At 36.7% G+C, this 19515-nt stretch overlaps 3 protein-coding genes across 8 annotated transcripts; all 3 read left to right on the forward strand.

Annotated features, from left to right (window-relative positions):
• Positions 1-663: 663 nt before the first annotated feature.
• On the forward strand, positions 664-4991 carry LOC129578917 (zinc finger protein 236-like; the record flags this gene model as incomplete). Of its 3 annotated transcripts, none has more annotated exon segments than XM_055468203.1 (8): positions 664-1425; positions 1724-2042; positions 2223-2434; positions 2555-3163; positions 3266-3448; positions 3572-4289; positions 4546-4646; positions 4754-4991. In XM_055468203.1, coding segments are annotated over 8 exon segments (2907 nt in total), but the record flags the coding sequence as incomplete, so codon positions are not given.
• Positions 4992-8416: 3425 nt separating this feature from the next.
• On the forward strand, positions 8417-15532 carry LOC129578918 (UDP-glucose 6-dehydrogenase). Of its 4 annotated transcripts, none has more exons than XM_055468209.1 (7): positions 8417-8848; positions 11188-11518; positions 12950-13238; positions 13309-13520; positions 13629-13916; positions 14011-14325; positions 14419-15532. In XM_055468209.1, exons 2-7 carry the CDS (start codon positions 11360-11362, stop codon positions 14587-14589), a joined length of 1434 nt encoding a protein of 477 aa, XP_055324184.1. In that variant the 5' UTR covers positions 8417-8848; positions 11188-11359; the 3' UTR covers positions 14590-15532. The 4 variants fall into 4 exon arrangements, with proteins under 4 accessions (XP_055324184.1, XP_055324183.1, XP_055324182.1 ...); XM_055468208.1 differs by having other exon boundaries at positions 8543-8748; XM_055468207.1 differs by having other exon boundaries at positions 8581-10180.
• A 143-nt stretch (positions 15533-15675) lies between these two features.
• Positions 15676-19078, forward strand: LOC129578919 (cilia- and flagella-associated protein 52). The gene is made up of 12 exons (XM_055468212.1): positions 15676-15933; positions 15993-16140; positions 16208-16316; positions 16380-16480; positions 16538-16641; positions 16707-17110; positions 17186-17358; positions 17448-17677; positions 17765-17981; positions 18061-18298; positions 18378-18521; positions 18597-19078. The coding sequence occupies exons 1-12, from the start codon at positions 15867-15869 to the stop codon at positions 18828-18830; spliced, it is 2169 nt and encodes a 722-aa protein (XP_055324187.1). The 5' UTR covers positions 15676-15866; the 3' UTR covers positions 18831-19078.
• The last annotated feature ends 437 nt before the right edge of the window (positions 19079-19515 follow it).

The raw sequence follows: 19515 nt of genomic DNA on the forward strand, positions 1-19515 counted from the left end.
CACCAATTACGTATTAAAATATTGATTATGTGAAAAAATTATGGTGGATATATTTTTCGATAGTTTCATACGGTTCATTTTTCCATTTCATTTTTTTTTTGTTCGTTCATAATGTGACGCCTTAGCTTGACGGCTGCGACTTCAAATGAAAAATACGCACACTCATGCAATTTCTACATCGAAACGAAATGCGAAAGTGTTTTTTCTTGTGCGTGTGTGTGTGCGTTTGCTGTATTTAAGCCGCATTTTTTTCAATTTCATTCTACCTAACCAAACCAGAATATTTGTGAATCGTGTTGTTTCGATTTATTGAGTCATTGTTTTCATTCGTTTTGTTTTTTGAAACCGTTTTATTTTTCTATCAGAATCTATTGTTATTTAGTTTGTTTTTGTCGGATTGTAATCTCAAAGAATCCAAACGAGAAAAAAAGACGGCCGTTTACGCGCTAGAGTGGTGTGATTAGTTGCCTATACATTATAAATCATTTTTCGAAATTTCATTTGGAAATCTTGTTCTCTTGGTCCGGTGATGAATGTGTGCGTGAAATGGTCAACTTCATTAGCCAAAGAGCCTCGGCGACTAGAGAAAGATGAAAAAAAAAATAGAGACCTAAAGCATCTTTTTGACATTTTTTTTCTGTTTTCATGTGATTCTCTTCACAGGTTTATGCTCAGCCGTCATACGCACAGGACATTCAAATGAATGCCGTAAGAAAGATAAACAGTTTACTATCGAGTGGAACAGTGAGCGTCACTGGTCCATCACAGACTCGAATAATGAAGCAACAACAGCCAGCGCAACCAAAAACAGTATTTGTACAGAAGGGCGAATGCTATATCTGCGATGAGCATATCGGTAATAATGGCACACTTGTCACCGAAGCCTTTACAACTGCATCAAATACAAAGATCCCAACGAAAATTGGCCGAATCGTTGGCGACGCATTCATGGTCATCGTCAGTGTGGACGATGTAATTTGTAAGCGATGCTTGACCATGTTCAACCAAATGGATCGGCTGGAAACAGATTTGGATCGTGTCAAAAGCAACATTTTGACATTAATTAATAAGAAATATGGTATAAATGACAACGGTAATGCTGGTGCAAGCAGCACAAATGTTGTTGACATTAAACCGCCCCCTGCCAAAGTACAGAGGCTCAACACAAGTGTTGGTACGATCAATGCGAATTATACGAACCGAAAGACGAGCAACGGTGGCGATGCCGAAGATGACACCCGAAAAATAACGACCGTACCATTGTTGCAGCCCATCCAGTCACAGCCAGTGAATCAATTCGCCGGTGGTCAACGTATAGTGAGTGTCAGTGCAAGTAGTGATGCCATCGATGGCACAATTGCCGGATTGTACGAGACGGCGCAACAGAATAACTTTGGTCAAACACAATTGGTGCGGCAAGTAAATGTAAGTCATGTTATTTTAGCCTCTCGAACCCTTCATTTCATTTCATTTATTTTGTTGATCAAAAATGGATGTTTGAAGTCAATTTCGATTCACCATTTGAAATGTGCAATGAGAATCATTTGGGCCGGTAGAAAAATGTGTGGCACTTGATCCATTTTGTATCTCACTTGATTTTTCTCTTTCAAGCCGACGCCACTGTGCGTGTGTGTGCATTCATTTTCTGTTTTACTCATTCACTCATTCTGCTCCAACAATGTTTTATCATTAAACGAACGCTGTGGTTCTTTGACATTTTCAGCAACAGGCAGCATCCACGCAACGGAAACCGATCAAGATTTACAAATGCATGTCGTGCGATTTTAAAACAACCGATATCAAACTATTTCAACCGCATTATGATACATGCCGACAGCAGAACGGTTATCGTTGCAAATTGTGCAAAAAGCTCTTCACTAGCGTGGTCGCCTTGAAGGCACACAACGTCGAAAAGCATGCAAGCGAATTCACATGCAGTATATGCAGCATAAACTATATGAACGAAGCCACGTACAAGAAGCATATGGAAACTAATCACCCGGATATTAAAACGATCGAAACATCGACAGCAGTGGCTAGCGGTAAGTGACAGTCACCACCAATATCTCCATACCATCCCCATCTTGCCCTGTTCCTGCTGTTATGTTTCGCCTTCTGATCGAATAATCAGATGCTGCCATGATAGAACAGAGTCAAACAATAAATGTGAATAGCAAATGTGAGTGACATGTTTATGATAAATGCTTTATTCTGTACCGTAGGTCAACTGTATTCGTGCAATATTTGCACTTTTAAAACGTATGAGAAAGGTGTATTCGAAGCGCATTCTCGAAAACATGTCAAGGTAAAGCCATTCAAATGCCGCATTTGTTCAGCGCGCTTTGAGACCAGAGAACTAGCCGGCGTTCATGCAAAGACTCATTGTCCCGACTTCTTCAAATGCGGAACATGTTCGATGACATTCACACAAAAGGTACGTTGAACAATTTTACAAAACACAACAAATAAAACTAAGAAGAGAACAACTCTCAACGCGTGTCAACGCACCCAAACAACCCCATTGATATGCTCATTCTCTTATCGATCTTTGCAGGATCTACTTGTAAAACATTTCGAGACACATAAGCCACAGCAGCAAGTCGGCCAGAAGCAACAGATCGTGTCGCAAATACAGACGTCACAATTGACGCAACCAACACAAATTGCCGTGTCACAAGATCTCACCACTCAAAAATTGTTACAAGATACAATCGATGAGGCATTGCGAGAGACTGGCGACGCTGGCCCCAAAATTAATTTCTATTCGTGTCACATTTGTTCGCTTACATTTATCCAGGAGACTTATTACAAACAGCACATGGAGACTCACAAGCGTGAGAGTAACAAAAAAACCGGCTCACAAGCCGTTGCCGTTACAACGTCAACCGTTTCGAATACACATAGTCTAATACGAACCGATCAACGGGTGGCGAATACACCGACCACAATCATTCAAACACAGACAAACACATCTATATCGGACAATGATTTAGAAATCATGTTCGAAAAAATGCATTCAGACAAAGCGGAAATCGAAGGAAATGCCAACAATACCGAAGGCGTGGTGATAACAAGCCACGAAAGTTCGACCGGTGGATACACATTCAATATCACCATGGCAAATCAGCAGGATGCCACAGCCAACAATATCGACGTAGAGAATGTAAGTATCGTTAGAGAGTGCAAAATGTCAACGCAGTTATCGCATCCGGTAGTTTCGGGTTAATTTAATTTTATTCCATTTTCCTTTCAATTTTATCATTAGAAGAACAAACAAGAGGGCAACGAGGGTTTGACGCCAGTTACTATCGATATGCCACAATTGGATCAAAGCGATGATCATCAATTGGAACTTCAACAGCAGCAGCAACAACAGCAACAGCCTGCCGACCAAGAGCAACAAACAAATTCAGAACAACAGCACCAAGAACATTTGGATAACGAACAGGTAACAAGAGAAATCGATAGAGAGAATGAAAAAAACGCGCAACGCGAATCACAAAACCAAGCAAAATCGTGCATTATTAATTATAACACATCGATGTGTGTGTGTGTGTGTGTTTATTTGTAGAAACTCGCACAGGGTGTTTCCGTGAGTATGCCAAGTTTAGACGACGATGCGGATGGAAGCCAACCGTCAAGTAGTGATCAGGTGCCGATGGACCTGGACGACATTCAAAATGCGGCCGAAAGTGGTCAAATCAAATTTATATTGAACGAAAATGGTCAATTGTTGCAATTGGATAACCACATTCTAACCACCGATGCGGAGGGTAATCAAATTTTGGTGCAGGATAGCGAACAGATTCAACAGCTATTGCAAAGTGTTGGCGTATTACAAGCGTCAGACGGTGAAGGTGGCGAGCAAACGTTTCAAATGATTCAAGGCGAAAATAATCAGATGATCTTAGTGCAAGGCGATAACAATGAGGCCCAATTAATCGATGCCTCAATGCTAAACGAAGATGGTCAATTAGTTATCCAACATCATGGCGATCAATTGCCCGAAGGCATGCATGTAGTTAATGAAGATGGTGTCCAAGTGCCGGTATCAATAGCATTCGCCCAACATTTAGAATCGGCCGCCGTTGAACACCATCAGCAGCAACAAGAGCAACATGAGTTGCAGCACCAAGAGGGCGAACATGAAATTGAACAAAAGTCCGCACATCACCAAGATCAGCAACAACATACCGAAGAAATCGAAGCCGAACAAGCGATCGCCATCAAATCCGAAGACACGTCATCGCAAGACGGCGACCAGCAAGCGGCCACTGAGGCTGATTCAGGTGAATGGCAATGAGACAATTAGGTTAACTACTAAACTTACTACTATTTTGCACTTATCTTTGAAGCGGTTCGTTTGAAATCGAAATTGATTATTATGTTTCGGTGGAGGGGGCGGGTGTTTTAAATTAACATTTGGTTTCTCTAAATGGGCAAAAGTCATGGCAGAGATAATAAATTTTCAACCGAATCGCTTCAGACTCCATTTAAACGCTTGAACTTATTTTTACTTACGACACACTTTTTGTATCCGTCTAGGTATCACTACGGTTACAACATCGACGAGAGCACCAGTGACATCAACAACGGGCGAAGTATATTTCAGTTTGGATGAAATTATAAATCAATCAGAACAAAAGGTAAGTACCATGTCTTAATCGCCATTCCAGACATTCCATTCATTGGATTCATTGTGAAACAAAAATCCGAACAACTGACAAACATACACCTTTCATTTTTATTCCAGTAATCGCAACAAACACCGATGCACTGACCTGCCCTTTAAGCTTTCGACTTTTAAGTAGCTGTTAGTATTATTTTTTATCAAATTTTAGAAAAACTCGTCGTTGCAAAATTATAAACAAAACAACAAATGCTAAACAAAGAATTTAGTGGAAACAATACAAAAAAAGCGATCCATGTTTTGATTGTCATAATCAAAACGGAAATGAGAATAAAAGAGAAAAAAAAAATACAAAAACACACACAAACACATTTTAATCAGCTGAACTTCAAAATGTATTGAAATGAATATGAAGCCAGATAGATTACTGTAAACCAAGGAATGTACGTTCTTGTGAATCAGTGATTATTTTTCGATAAGAGAAAAGCAAATGAAGGAATAGAATAACAATATAGACATCAAATCAATGGTCCAATGTGCTGTTGTTTGCTTGGGCTCGTTTTCTTTATATTAAATGTATTTGTCGAAACAAATGATGAGATGAATGAATGAGAGAAACAACAATAACAAAACATGAGTAAATTAGAACAAAAACGAAAAATGCAAAAAAAAAATCTTTAAAACATACAATAATAAACCTACATGTTATATTTTTAATTGAAAGAAAAATGAGGAACGTAACGAAGAAAATTTTTTTTGGAGAGATTTATGGTAAATTTCAATGTACACACAAAAGAAAAACCACAGCATACACACAATAAATAGACAAGCCCAAAAGCTAAAATGATATGGAAAAACCAACAACAACAACAAAATAATTAGACATATAGTATAGCATTAAAAAGAATCCAGATCAAGGATACATTGTAAAAGTGTAATTTCGGGTTATGAACTAACAACAACAACACAAAACAAATGGCAAATGAATCGACAGAGTAACCAAAATCGATTGAATATGATAACTTCAAGCGATCAAGCATATTAGTTTAAAAGAAGAAGAAAAAAAAAGCAAAGAAAAGGCCAAACCGAATGCAATTTACGTCTCATCGCGCCTTTCAGCATCCACACACATACATACAAACACACCCACACCCACACCCACACCCATCTCGGTCATCTTCAATTGGAACGAATCAAACCAGACACACAAACACACTTCCCCAAGTTCATTTCATTTGCTTCAACTAATTTGTTAATATATATAAATATTGTAATTCGGTTCTTTGAATTGCGGAAGATACTTTCGCTCTATCACGATCCACAACACATGAACACACCCAAGAAACAAAAAAATGAAGAAAAAAAAACAAACAAAATGATAATGAAATATAGATATAAAATCCGCTAAAACATTATATTAATTTATATATAAATTAATAACATAAAAAAACACACAGATAGAGGAGAAGATTTAAACAAAAAAAAGATGAATCATTAATGTTTGAAATAAGTAAAATTACGTTTAAGTCAGAAACTAAATGATGATGATGATGAAACACTGAAGTGAATTAGAATTTAAACAAAGTTATTTTGTTAGCGAAGAACAGAGAGACAGATAGAGAACGTATGTATACAACCATATTGTGTATTGTATGGATGAATCAAAGCAAAATGGAGGGTAATCATAGCGAAGATGAATAAAAAAAAATATGAAACAAAATATTAACGATTCAAAGCCTGCAAAAGATGAAAATTCAACAGCAACAACAAGAAAAAAAAACAAAATTATTAACAACAATATTGATAATTATATGAAAGCGAGAGAATCTAGCGTTTAGTTTACATTTAAAGAAGAAGAAAAAAGCAGAAGAGAAAGGAAAAAATGTAATCGACAGATTTTTAATAATATTTTAGTTTATTAATAAACAAAAAAAAAATGATATACAAAATAAAAATAAAGCAACAAAAACAAAAGTAAAACGATTGTTTCTATTGTCAATTTGGTGTACGCCAGTCGAACTTATTGGAAAATGGCGCTACCACATTTTTGAACTCGTGACTCAAATAACTCGTTTTTGACCAAACAAATGCTCTTTTTGTCTCGTTTGATCACATGGTCTGTATACGTACGCGTGTTCTTCCGGCCAATTCGATTAGTATTAATAGAATCGATTAGACATTCGAATATTTTAATAAATTTACTGGCAAAGCCTGTGTCTCAATCGCACAAACAATGTGCATGGTAATATTTCAAGTCAAGTCATTGGGACATCGAGACATTGCATCATAATCATGAATGAAAACTTTCACTCTCTTCTTCAATAGACGCCCAAAACAGCCTCTCTGATCGTCTGTACAAATAGATAGGAAACGTCAAATAAGAACAATAAAGCGGCACCTGGCTGGTTGGAGAAATAGATAATCATGCACATAGTTTGCTGTAACAAGTATGCGTCTGTGTTAGTTCAAACGTTGAAAGTATGACACATTGCACTTAGTCCCCAGGTGCCGCTGTATTGTTTATTATTTTCATGATCAGAAAGGCTGGCCCAAAATAACTTCGTTATGTGAAGATTTGATAAATTTCGAGATGGATTCAAACAATTTCGAGTATTTTGAAATATTTCTGATTTTCATTGGCCGCCACATTGCATTGAATTTTTACATTAACACATTAGATTGAAAAATCGGTGGCAATTTTTGGTGCTCGTACGGTGGTCACATATGCTACAGTACGAATGTCAATAAATTTGAAAATTCAACATGCAACAGTGAGTCATTTTCGAATTTCGTGCTGTAACTCGTATGTGCATTCATTTGGTTTTCGCAAGCGTACGGTATATAATGCGTGCGTGTACCATAAAAACTTAATTGATTCGTGTTTTGCATGCTATTTCCTTTTTATTAAAACTCGATTGCCAGAAGAGTATATTTCTCTTCGGTTCTTTTTCTAGTAGAATTTTGTTCAAGTAAAGAAAATCGAAAATTGCTTATTTGACGACATGAATTAGCGACGTTTTTTTCCTTTAAAGTTTGATTGCAAATGCTAGTTTATGGTATGAATTTTTTATATTCAAATTCATGGCGAGAAGAAAACAAGACCGCAGATCGTCGCTTCGCTCCGCTCTGCATTCTTGAAGCTTGTAAATTTAAGGGGTTTAATTAATTTGATGTTTCTCATCAAATTATTATCGTAAGCACTACATGGAATGTAGTTTTAATCGTTTTGTATGCAAAATTTTGTCAAAAATAATTAAAAAAATGTATATGATAAAATTGTATTCTTCAATTATTGTTTTAATGTACGTTCAATGTGAATGGTCATCGTACATTATTTTACGTTCGCAACGAAAAAAGTGCCATTTTTTTTTGAGTTATCTCAAAATTGAATTACATGAATATGATATTATTTCATTTTTGCAATGAGGCGTAATTGTTTCAATTGAAATAAAAAATATGGATAATAAAATGAATTATTAGTTTACGGTCCAAAAAAATGGCGTAAAGAGTCTTAAAATTTTCTCGGAAAAAAAAAACAACTAGAGTAGTCTACATTCCATGTAGTGCTAAAAAACGGGTAAATGCGATTATACACGTATCAAATGCTGCTATCTTAAAATGTCGTAGTTAAAAGCACGTGACTGTTTTTCAAGCAATTACTATTCGAATATATATAAGTGAGCGACAAAATTATTCATGCCATGAATAATCATAGGTCGTTGCTAGAATAGGTATAGACCGTGCGACGAGAGACTCGGGAGCGAAATTCAAATGTGCTTATCGGCTGATTCGTGCATGAATAGAGAGACAAACGACTCCTTATAGATACACGTCCATTTTGTTAGATGGCACCTGTGGTGCAAAATCTGCGGATTTTGCACATTTGTCACACACGCATCTACACATACACACACACACCACAAGTTCATTGTCAACTGTCAAACATTGGTGTGCATTGTTTACTAGTCAAAATTGATCGGATTCAATAATGATAAGCTCAGTTTGCTACCTGACTGAAAAACTAAATTAAATAAATTAAAAGTGCAAGTGTTTTGCCGACATGTGAAACCATTTGCAAAATTGTGAAACAACGCAACCGAATGAAAGCAAAATCAAATGTATGTTAATGAGATTTGATCCATGTGTGTTATCGATTTAATTTTACAAAAAACGAGAATGTCGTGATTAGTATGTTGTATGTGCTTCTAATTCTGAATAGTAAGATATTGTGCAAAATTTGAAATCTACTTCAGTCATAGCGTTATTCATTACGATTCTTACAAACGCAAGCCATAGCCATAGCCATTGCAATGGCCATATAAGGCTGATAGAGATTTATATTGGTTGAAGGTGTCATTGGCAAAATCATAGACCATTGAAGAGTGCTGCGAGTTTCATTGAAAAAGAAATAACAGTAAAAAGTCCATTCTGATCAGAAAATTGTGTAAACATTGTCGACAACAAATGTGATGCGGCCAAAATTATTTTCAGTTTCATGTGAATTCTTTTCTATTTTCAATTATCTTCAAATTTCATTCTTTTATCAATATCTTCCGTTTGTGACTTCCTCTTGTAACCAGGGACTTGATGATATATCAGTTTAGAATGCGTACTTGATTTTTTTTTTTTAAATTTTGAAAAGCAAAGATTGACCATAGTTATTTCCGTTGGATAAGCAGTTATAGTGTAAATTATCTGTCGAAAATGAAGAATGATATAAGTGAAAACGCATGAATATCCTTCGTCCGTTGAGAATATGCTAAACAAATCAATATAGGTTTAAAAGTGGATTTTCACTCTATCGCGTGGAGTTTTTCATTTTATTCACAAAACATAAAATATTCGGAAAAAAAGAAGAGAATTGTGTGTATTATACGAAATCATGCGATATATAGGGAAAAAAGAAGAAGTGTATAGTTTTATTGTAGTGCAGAAGAGTCCACACGCTTCATATACCGACATGCGAGTATTTTCTTTCTGATTAAATCTAGTAGAAAGAGAAGCAGTTATGCGCAAAGCCGCAACGAATTTGAGCGCTGTGAATAGAGAAGAATACGTAAATAGAACACAGGGAGAACCGTCGTTGCCGCCGCCGACAATGACGACGACGACGACAACAACAACAACAGCAGAAGCAGCAACAGCGTGCGCTAACAAAATGAGAGATAGATAAAGAGAGAGAGAGAGAGAGAGAGAGAGAGAGAGAGAGAGAGAGAGCTCAATCCCAACACATGCAAGAATATCCGTTCTTGCTGTTTCATCGTACACATGAGACAGACTACAAACATCAAAAGCAAAACTTATTCGGCATCGAGCTATCGCATTCATTAACATTTTAGCAGCCAAACGGCTAGTGTTGAAGCATTTTGTTGTTATTGTTGATTTTAATTCGTTTCTTCTTTTTATTTGCCTTCTGTATTGCTGCTTGAGTTCTCGTCGTCTCATTGCGATCGGTTTCTTTTTTCTCAAGTTTTTCGTTTGATTTTGGACATTTTCCGTTTGTCGGTCATTATTATTCGTGGAAGATTTGTGCAAAAGAAGCAGAATATCGTGAGTATCATGTTTGTTGAACAGAGAATCCGAAATTCAGTGCTTAAATTATATAAATCAAGAAGGAGAAATTATTTATGAAATGCCGAGCCGACTGATAATCAACGAAGCAAACCGAAAAAGCAAATATACCAACAACATTGGATGCATTGAGGCATTTGGCATTTCCAAATACCGGGATTCATAAAATTCCATGGAATTGTTGGAGGTCGTGACTGCAAATGATTTGCAGTTTGTTTGTTTCGTGTATTCGTGTGTGCATGTTTGTTCACATTGATTTTATCAATGGCGAAAAGACAAGCGATTAGGAAGAGTGGTAAAAAGAGATAATAGCGGTTGGCTGTTCCTCTTTTTCTTTGGTTGTATGATTAACCAACTTCTTGGGAAAATGCAGACAATTAATGTCAACGATTCTTGAAAAACCTGCCAAACAAGTCGAATTCTTTCCATTTCGTAGTCCCTTTTATTGTTTACTACCACAACAAGCAAACCCATCACTATGAATTCATTTATAACAGAAGCAACAACGAATGAATTAAAAAACATACACAGCAACATTAAGCATTGCAATTTTCCATTTAAACAGAAGAGCTCAAAGAATTGTGATGTTTATATTTTTTTTCTCCTCTCTATTTTTCTCCGTCTCTCACCATCACTGTGTGTCTAGTAAGTCGTCGATGATTCGTTTACATGGTCTGTGTTTCCGATATATTCGTTCAGATTTGTTTTGTTTGTGGTACAGTCATTGTCTCTGTTGAAATTGTGTGATGTGCCTCAATTATGCACGTTCGCAATTCAATTCATTTGATTATTTGAAATCGTGTGTATCCCATGTAAATACTCAAACAATTCCAAGTTAACATTGGATATACGTTGAATCGTGTTGATTAGCTGCTATGCAGATTAATTTAAACAACAACGACGACGACAAAATTTCACATATACCCACCAATTTAGCTCTCTGTCTGTAATTAATCTGTCCTCGTGTTACTTTTATTACTCTTTAGGTAGATTTCAATGGAATGTAAAATAAGCAGCCCATTGACAAGGAGGTAAAGTGCGAAACGATATTGATACGGCATAAACAAATAGATAGACGTGAACAACGACAATTGACGGTTGACGGAAATCAGAACAGTGGTGAACAAACGGCAAAATAGTGTGTGATTCCCGTTCGAAATGGTCATTACAAAGATATGTTGCATTGGTGCTGGATACGTGGGTGGCCCCACATGCAGTGTTATCGCATTGAAGTGTCCGAACATTCGGGTGACCGTGGTCGATCTTAGCGTTGAACGTATATCACAATGGAACTCGGACAAATTGCCCATTTACGAGGTGAGTTTTATCATTTAGTTTATCATTGAAATACCTTTCAAAATGCTTGGCATTTTTGTGTTTCGGTTTTACTTTTGCGCTAGAGTCTAATTATATCTATGCATCACCGGCATTTTCGATCATTATTCAATTTTCAAAAACTAATCATATCTAAATCGATGTGGCTTTTTCTGAATAAAAACTCTTTTTGCACTGAGCTCAGCTGTTTCGCTTACTTTCAGCTGATTAGATTAAAATTAGCTACAATTCAAATAATCACGTTTGAATGTAGAACATAGCATTGAAGAATAGTCGATGATATTTGTTCGGAACCGTGCTCACTGCTGATACTATCCGATTTAGTTCTAATTGCTCACCACTATGATAACGAACATCACCTTAATGTTTTGATCACTTTACGTGACAACACTGTACGGAATATTATCTTTGTTCCATTTGTAATGTACAAATTTGTGTGAAAAATTAAAGCACACAGGCGTACGAAATGCAAATATGTGTATATTGAATTAGAGTTGAATAAGTAATGTTGTGCACATGGTACAGTGTTATTATTAAAGGCGATTAACGATTGTGATTTGAAGTTTTGATTCACAATTGTATTCATAATCATAATTACAATAGCTTCAAGCAAAGCAAAGCAAAACAAAACAAAACAAAACACAAAAACGGTTCAAGTATCAAATGATATGAAATTGAAAAAAAAGTGAAATCTAGCCATCGTGTATTTTAAATTATTCATACGATACATATGGCCTTCGAAGTGAATCATGAATGAATTCAATGAAATGCAAGCTCGTAATCAATGCAATAACGTACAGTGTAGCCTTTGCCATTACACGGATGTTACGATTTATTCGTGGCAAATTTCTTGTTATCTTCGGTTTCTCGTTTTTAATTTTACCGTTATTGATATTCGGTTCTGTGGCGACACTGGCAATAAATAATGCTAATTAGGCATGTCACGTCAATGTACGACGGTATAAGCGTAAAATGTTATAATCGTTCGATGACATCGCTTTAACGACGTCGCTTAGTGTGACTACATTTGTGATCCGGCTTCAAGAACTCAATGATTTCATCACGAATTTAAAGTTAAACAAATCGTAAAAGTACAATCGCCAACTGAAGTGTTGAGTATGATTGAAATTGGACAAGTGTTCTTAGCAACAAGAACAACAACAAAAACGGCGTGCAAAGAGAACAAAGAGAAATCTCTTTTTCCTGCCCAGACTTTTGAACAAACAACATTGAACAGTTGAAACTGAGTGACTATTGGTCCAAGTGGCCAAATTTGAAAGCCTAAACAAACAACTGGAACGTGACCAATTTCAGCCATAATTGATTTTTCAACCGATTTGCTGTCGCTTGAATTGATTGCTTCTAAGAATTCATTTTTTAAATGCTGATGTTTTTTCCTTGTTCTTCTTTCAGCCTGGCTTAGATGATGTCGTAAAGAAGTGCCGAAACATAAATCTGTTCTTTTCAAATGACATTGAAACTGCCATTGATGAAGCCGAACTGATCTTCATTTCAGTAAACACGCCGACAAAAACGTTTGGAAATGGGCGCGGCCGAGCTGCCGATCTCAAGTATGTTGAAAGTGCGGCTCGAATGATTGCCAAGGTTGCACGCAGCAATAAAATTGTGGTTGAAAAGAGTACGGTGCCGGTACGGGCCGCTGAAAGTATTATGCATATTTTGGGTGCCAACCAAAAGATGGGTACGTTCAATCGGAGTGTTTTTGTTCATTTGCGATGAAATATACTAAAATTCATATCAATTCATTACAGATGTCAAGTATGAGATTTTATCGAATCCAGAATTCCTCGCTGAAGGCACTGCCATTGATGATTTGTTGAATGCGGACCGTATTTTGATTGGTGGCGAGTGCACCGAAACTGGTTCGAACGCAATTGAAGAATTATCATGGGTTTATCAGCACTGGATTCCAAAAGAGAGGATCTTAACCACAAATACATGGAGCTCAGAACTGTCGAAGCTTGTAAGTTTCATTTAGAGAATATCTTGAGTATATTTTTGTTCATCAATGAACGTTTTTTCAAACGTCAAAATAAATGATTTCTTCTAACTGATTCCCTCTATGTCGTAGGCTGCAAATGCATTTTTGGCGCAACGAATATCAAGCATCAACTCATTATCGGCTGTATGCGAGGCAACCGGTGCCGATGTGACCGAGGTTGCCAAAGCCGTTGGTCTTGATTCGCGTATTGGTTCAAAGTTTTTGCAGGCGTCCATCGGTTTTGGAGGCAGTTGCTTTCAAAAAGACATTCTTAATTTAGTTTACATATGCGAAGGTTTGAATTTACCAGAAGTGGCCGCCTATTGGCAACAAGTCATTGACATGAATGAATATCAAAAAATGAGATTTTCACAAAAGGTATGAAAATGTGCCAAATGGAGCAATCAATTAAGAAATTGATTTGACCAAATTCTGATGATTGACCAACAAAATGTATTGCTTTTCGTTTCAGATTATCGAATGTCTATTCAATACGGTGTCAGATAAACGGATTACGATTTTTGGTTTTGCATTTAAGAAGAATACCGGTGACACTCGTGAAACGCCGGCAATCACGGTGTGTAAAACGTTGTTGGAAGAAGGAGCCAAACTCAATATTTACGATCCAAAGGTGGATCATCAACAAATTCTCGAAGATTTGACGCATCCAAGTGTGACGGATAGTCCAGAGTATGTGCGAAAGGCCATTGACATATTTGACAATGCATATGATGCAGTCAAAGACACGTACGCAATTGTGTTATGCACAGAATGGGACGAGTTTGTGGTAAGCATCTTAAATCAGCTTTCCCATTGTACATTTTTCATAAAATAAATCTGATGAATTTCATCATCATCTCTCTCTCTCTCTTTCGTTCAGGAATTGGACTACAGAGCCATTTACAGTAAGATGATGAAACCGGCATACATATTCGATGGCCGAAAGATACTGAAACACAAAGAATTGCAAGAAATCGGTTTTCATGTGCAAACCATAGGCAGAAAATTGAATCGAACCGGTTTGCTCAGGTCATGGGCAACACAGCAATAACATCAAACGAGTCAAATTTAAACAAAGAAACAAAAGTAACAGCATCAAACCGCATCATTTCTCTAAAAGTATTACCTTAAACAGTTTACATCGACACAAACACAAAGAGCAATGCGAGAGACAAACGAATTGCAATCTGTTAACAGTATAGAAGGCAACCGGGGACTCTTTAGAAATATAGGTCTTTATCATATTATACAATTGTTTAAAATTCATTGAATTATCTGGTACATTCGAATTGAAACATAAGAATCTGCGCCTGTAACGCATATGCCGTGCAGGTGCTTCGTATTAATTTAACTTCGATTTGTTTTGATAAGTAGAGGAAAATTGATATTGAATATTGTCACATTTTTTAATTAAATAACCACAGAACAAAACTTTTAATGATATTAAAGTAACGTGTCACAAAAATCTCATTGATCAATATCGTTGTGTCGCATTTTGCAAACACACACACACACACACACAAACACATCAAAATTAAACTTATCAAACTTAATTCTATTTATATCGACTCTTCCTTTTTCATGTGGGACTATGTAATGACTTCTGTTTATTCTTCTGTTCCGTCAATAACACATGTGCGGAAGCCAAACTCTCTGAGACAATAATAAACAGATTGAAAAAAAAAGAATACAATTCCTATGTTAATCGGAGCCGATGTCATAAAATAAATGAATGAGCAATTGAAGGGGAAGCATATTAATTAGAAACAAATTAACATATTGAGAAACTCGAAACAAAAATTGTGTAACTTATTTTCTATTCTCACTCGGAGAAATAAAACGAAATTTATTGTAACTTTAATAATCTCTATATTTTTTCAACTGAAACCATTTGTGATTCGATACAAAGTTTGTATTACAAACATTTAAACTAGTTCGATCGATTCAAACAATATTTATATGAAAACTTTAAATAAATTTATAATTCATTAAAACCTTTTTTTTGATCTACTAGAAGTGATTTCGTCTGTTTATAAATCGGAGGAGCATTCAAGTGGAATAATTTAAATAATCTCTTTTTGAAGGGGGCTTTTAATTTACATCGATTGAAATAAAAATTGAGATAAAAATTCAAATAATCGAAGAAAAAAAAACAGATTCGGTGTTTTATTTCCGGTGTCTATTCAAAAGTAAACAAAAACAATGCGCATGAAATTTGTAACATAGCAACCGAATGGAATTCAGGTGAAATGTTGTTTATTCAATACGGTTGAATGTTGAGTGAGCTCGATTAGTAGTGTTTCTGTATAGAAAAATTCTCTTTGGACAATGGTCGATCCCGAATTTGCCGATAAAATTGAAGAACTTGAACACATAGCTATATTTGGATTTGATGGTATTTACACTTGAAATATTGTTTTGACTAAAACGCTAAATGTATTCACAAATAATTAGGTACTAAACCAAGTGGATTGAAATTGCATCAAAATCACTTAGTTTTTCCGCTTGGCAGCAAAATCTCCATTCTAAATGTTGTAAACAATAAGCAAGAATTTCTGTGCGGTCACACAAACACGGTATCAACCATAGCTGTCTCAAAATGGTGATAGAAATGAATGTTCATGAAAAGTGCGTTTTTTTTCCTCATTGAAATGGTATTATTGTTTCAGCGGAAGATACGTTGGGTCTGGGCAGATAAGTCAGAGCGGAAGCCGTGCGTATGTAATTCTATGGGATTGGGCGAGTCGGAAAGAGATCAACCGATATCAATTACACAAGGCAAGCCTTACTCTTAATAAATATATATATATATTCTCTCTGAAACATGTCATTGTCTATTAGGATGAAGTACGTGCATTGTGTTTTTCATCGGATGGCGAGCATTTGATAAGCTTGGGTGGTCTTGATGACGGTCGATTAGTTGTCTGGAATATAGCAAAAAGGTTTGTTCTACAACATTCACATATACGTTCCTCCCGTTGTACACGATTGCATTTTAGAACGGCCATATGCGGTGCGTCAGCCAAAAATGAAGTCACTGGTGCAGCGTTTGCATTGTGCGCTTTGCACAAACTCGGCAACATCTTTTTAACATGTGGCGAACGTAAGTCCAATACTCAAGTAAAACAAAAAAACATATGTTGCATTTTAATGCACTTCTTCAAACAGAACATCTTCGAATCTGGCACATTGATACGACAAGCAACAAACTCAATGTGCTCAATGCAAGTCTTGGGAAAATTCGCCGAAACTTCACGTCGATGATAGTTAGCGCTGACGATTCAACAATATATGCGGGCACAATGACCGGTGATATTGTGAAGTTGAGACTGAATTGTCGCCAAAATGAGTTCAATAAACCGACACTCATCGGTGCTTATGGACGCCATAATCCCAGAAAACCTCTAGGCAAAGACTGCGAGAAATATATGAACGGCGTCCGTGACTTGATCTACTTGAACAATGAACGACAACTGTTGATTGGTGCTGGCGATGGAACCATTGAGTTGGTCGAAGAACGCAATATTTTTATCAAAGACTATCCACTACCAACGTGGCCTATGTTAAAGGCAGTAAGCTATTATACCAGAATACATGTATTCTCTTTTGCTCAATGAAATTACGTTGTTGTTATTTTTACCAAAAAGCTGAAACGGAAGAAAGTGAACGGATGCGTGACATCTCTTCAGCTGCACAGCAATCAAACCGTTTATATTGGAACGGATTCATGCGAAATTTACACACTCGAATATCAAACATTCACGTTAAAACTGCAAATCACTTGCAACAGCTGCATCGTTAATGATATCGCATTTCCGAAGTTAGAATGAGTCTTCAGTTGAATAAATTTTTAGATTTCTTTTGGTAAATTTGAAAATAATCAAACAAAAAAATCTTTTTTTTTTTCAGTAATTTTTCATCAGTTTTTGCAACGGCAAGCTATGAATCGGTACGAGTTTGGTCATTGATGAAAAAACAGGAACTTTTGCGCATTGTGGTACTAAACTTTTCGGCTGCGGCCGTTGTTTTCTCTTTTGATGGACAAAGCATCATAACTGCCTGGAATGATGGTGTCATCAGAGCATTTACACCTCTGACTGGCAAACTGATTTATGCTATATCGAATGCACACAACAAAGGTAAATAATTGTTTACTTAATGGGAAAAGATAGAAAATTAAATCAAAAGAGTGAAGAAAATGACTTAAAAACCAATAATATCTTCAGGTTGCTCAGCATTGACGATATCAAGCTGTGACAATTTACTTGTGTCTGGCGGAAATGAAGGCCAGATTCGAATTTGGAGAATCGACACTACGCAACAAAATCTCATAACCGTTTTAAAAGAGCATACCGCACCAATTGCATCTTTGCAATTCAACTGTTTCGACCGTGAAATTGTGTCATCCTCCAGCGATGGGACGTGCATCATTTGGGACATAACGTTAGTATTTCGATGAATTTTGTTGCATATGCAGTAATCGTGCCGAAAATATCTTTCGTCTTCTTAAAATTGAATTCAGGCGTATGATTCGTAAGCACGTTCTCTCGGCAAACACTCAATTTACCTGCGTTCAATTCTTCCCGACTGGAGTTCAAGTCTTGGCCACTGGAACTGATCGAAAAATTAGCTACTGGGAAGTGTTTGATGGCAGCTTAGTGCGACACATCGAAGGAAGTTCAAAAGGATGCATAAACTGGCTTTCGATCAATTCATCGGGTGAAATGTTCGTGAGTGGCGGTGTCGATCAAATTGTCAAGGTATTTTTTCGAAATATTTTTGAACTGCATGTGCCGAATTCCGATTTGGTATAATATTTGGAAAGTGGTTTTTCCATAGTTATGGGACTATCAAACGGCATTACAAGTCGCAGCTGGCGTGGCTCATGCTGCAAGTATTGTATCTTGCCGATTCAGCCCATGCGGGAAATTTATTGTAACTGGCAGTACAGATGGTGCAGTTATTATTTGGAAAGTTCCACAGGTACACAAAAGATGAAACACAAAATACGACGAATATTTTTTGCTATTATTCAAAATATTTCACATTCTCCCAAAGAAATATTGGCCAAAACCAAATGCCGATCCATTGAATGTGTCATCGATTGAAAGTGTGAAGAAGAAATTCTCGAAATACGAAAAGCGGCCCGAAGATATCAAACATGTCGAATCAAATCGATCGAAAAAGGATTTGCAAATTTTTGAATGTCCACCAATGAAAGCTGACACACATACACCGAAAAGTCACAAATCCACCAGATCTTCGAAAACAAACAACAGCCGGAAAAATTGATTTCTAATAAAACATTTTATTCGTAACTTAAAAAAAGGCATAGATGAGTCTTTTCGTTTCGATTTCTGAATAAAGAGACATTATTTGGCATCACAAGGATTTCGGTATGGTTTTTTTTACAGAGAGACTCGATGATATGGTAAATTTTCACTTTCCACGGCTGTGGCATGTGATTAAATGTCATTGGCGCTATCATCGCTGATCAAAACGCGTAGGAATTCGCGAATCTTCTCGCGAGTTTGCTTGAGTTGAGGAAAATCGCTGTTTTTCGGCTCGTACATATTGGCGCAGTGGGCTGTTGTGGGTAAACAGGGTTTGGTGCCTACAATAACCATTCAATGTGACCAGTATGGGAAAACTGATTTAATGAAAATTTAAATGAAACAAATCAATCATCTGCGAAGAAGCATGGCCGAAATCATCAACGAGGGTGACTCAGATGAGGAGCTGCGAACGAAACGCTCGGCAATTCTATCCGAACTTGACGAACGTTTCTTTATTGGTTACTTCAACATATTCCTTGACACATTTTTCGCCATTTGCCGAAATGCCAGGACCTTGATCATAACGGCGTTGTGATGTTGTCGACCAAAGCCAAAGTACAAAAATTGGAGTTACCACACTACACCATGGAACCATTAAGCACCATGGAAAGCAGAAGAAGCGCATGCAAAATGTTCGATCT

Source organism: Sitodiplosis mosellana, unplaced genomic scaffold (genome assembly GCF_009176505.1).
Source record: "Sitodiplosis mosellana isolate CC-2019 unplaced genomic scaffold, AAFC_SMos_1.0 Smas_scaffold_6226, whole genome shotgun sequence".
NCBI lineage: Eukaryota > Metazoa > Arthropoda > Insecta > Diptera > Cecidomyiidae > Sitodiplosis > Sitodiplosis mosellana.

What these genes read in the sequence shown, in the direction of transcription:
- LOC129578919 (XM_055468212.1), top strand. Translation starts at nt 15,867, where the DNA reads ATGGTCGATCCCGAATTTGCCGATAAAATTGAAGAACTTGAACACATA. An exon ending in AGCTATATTTGGATTTGATG is followed by an intron (nt 15,934 to 15,992) that starts GTATTTACACTT and finishes ACAAATAATTAG; the next exon opens with GTACTAAACCAAGTGGATTG. An exon ending in GTCTGGAATATAGCAAAAAG is followed by an intron (nt 16,481 to 16,537) that starts GTTTGTTCTACA and finishes ATTGCATTTTAG; the next exon opens with AACGGCCATATGCGGTGCGT.
- LOC129578918 (XM_055468209.1), top strand. Translation starts at nt 11,360, where the DNA reads ATGGTCATTACAAAGATATGTTGCATTGGTGCTGGATACGTGGGTGGC. An exon ending in GCTCAGAACTGTCGAAGCTT is followed by an intron (nt 13,521 to 13,628) that starts GTAAGTTTCATT and finishes TCTATGTCGTAG; the next exon opens with GCTGCAAATGCATTTTTGGC. An exon ending in CAGAATGGGACGAGTTTGTG is followed by an intron (nt 14,326 to 14,418) that starts GTAAGCATCTTA and finishes TCTTTCGTTCAG; the next exon opens with GAATTGGACTACAGAGCCAT.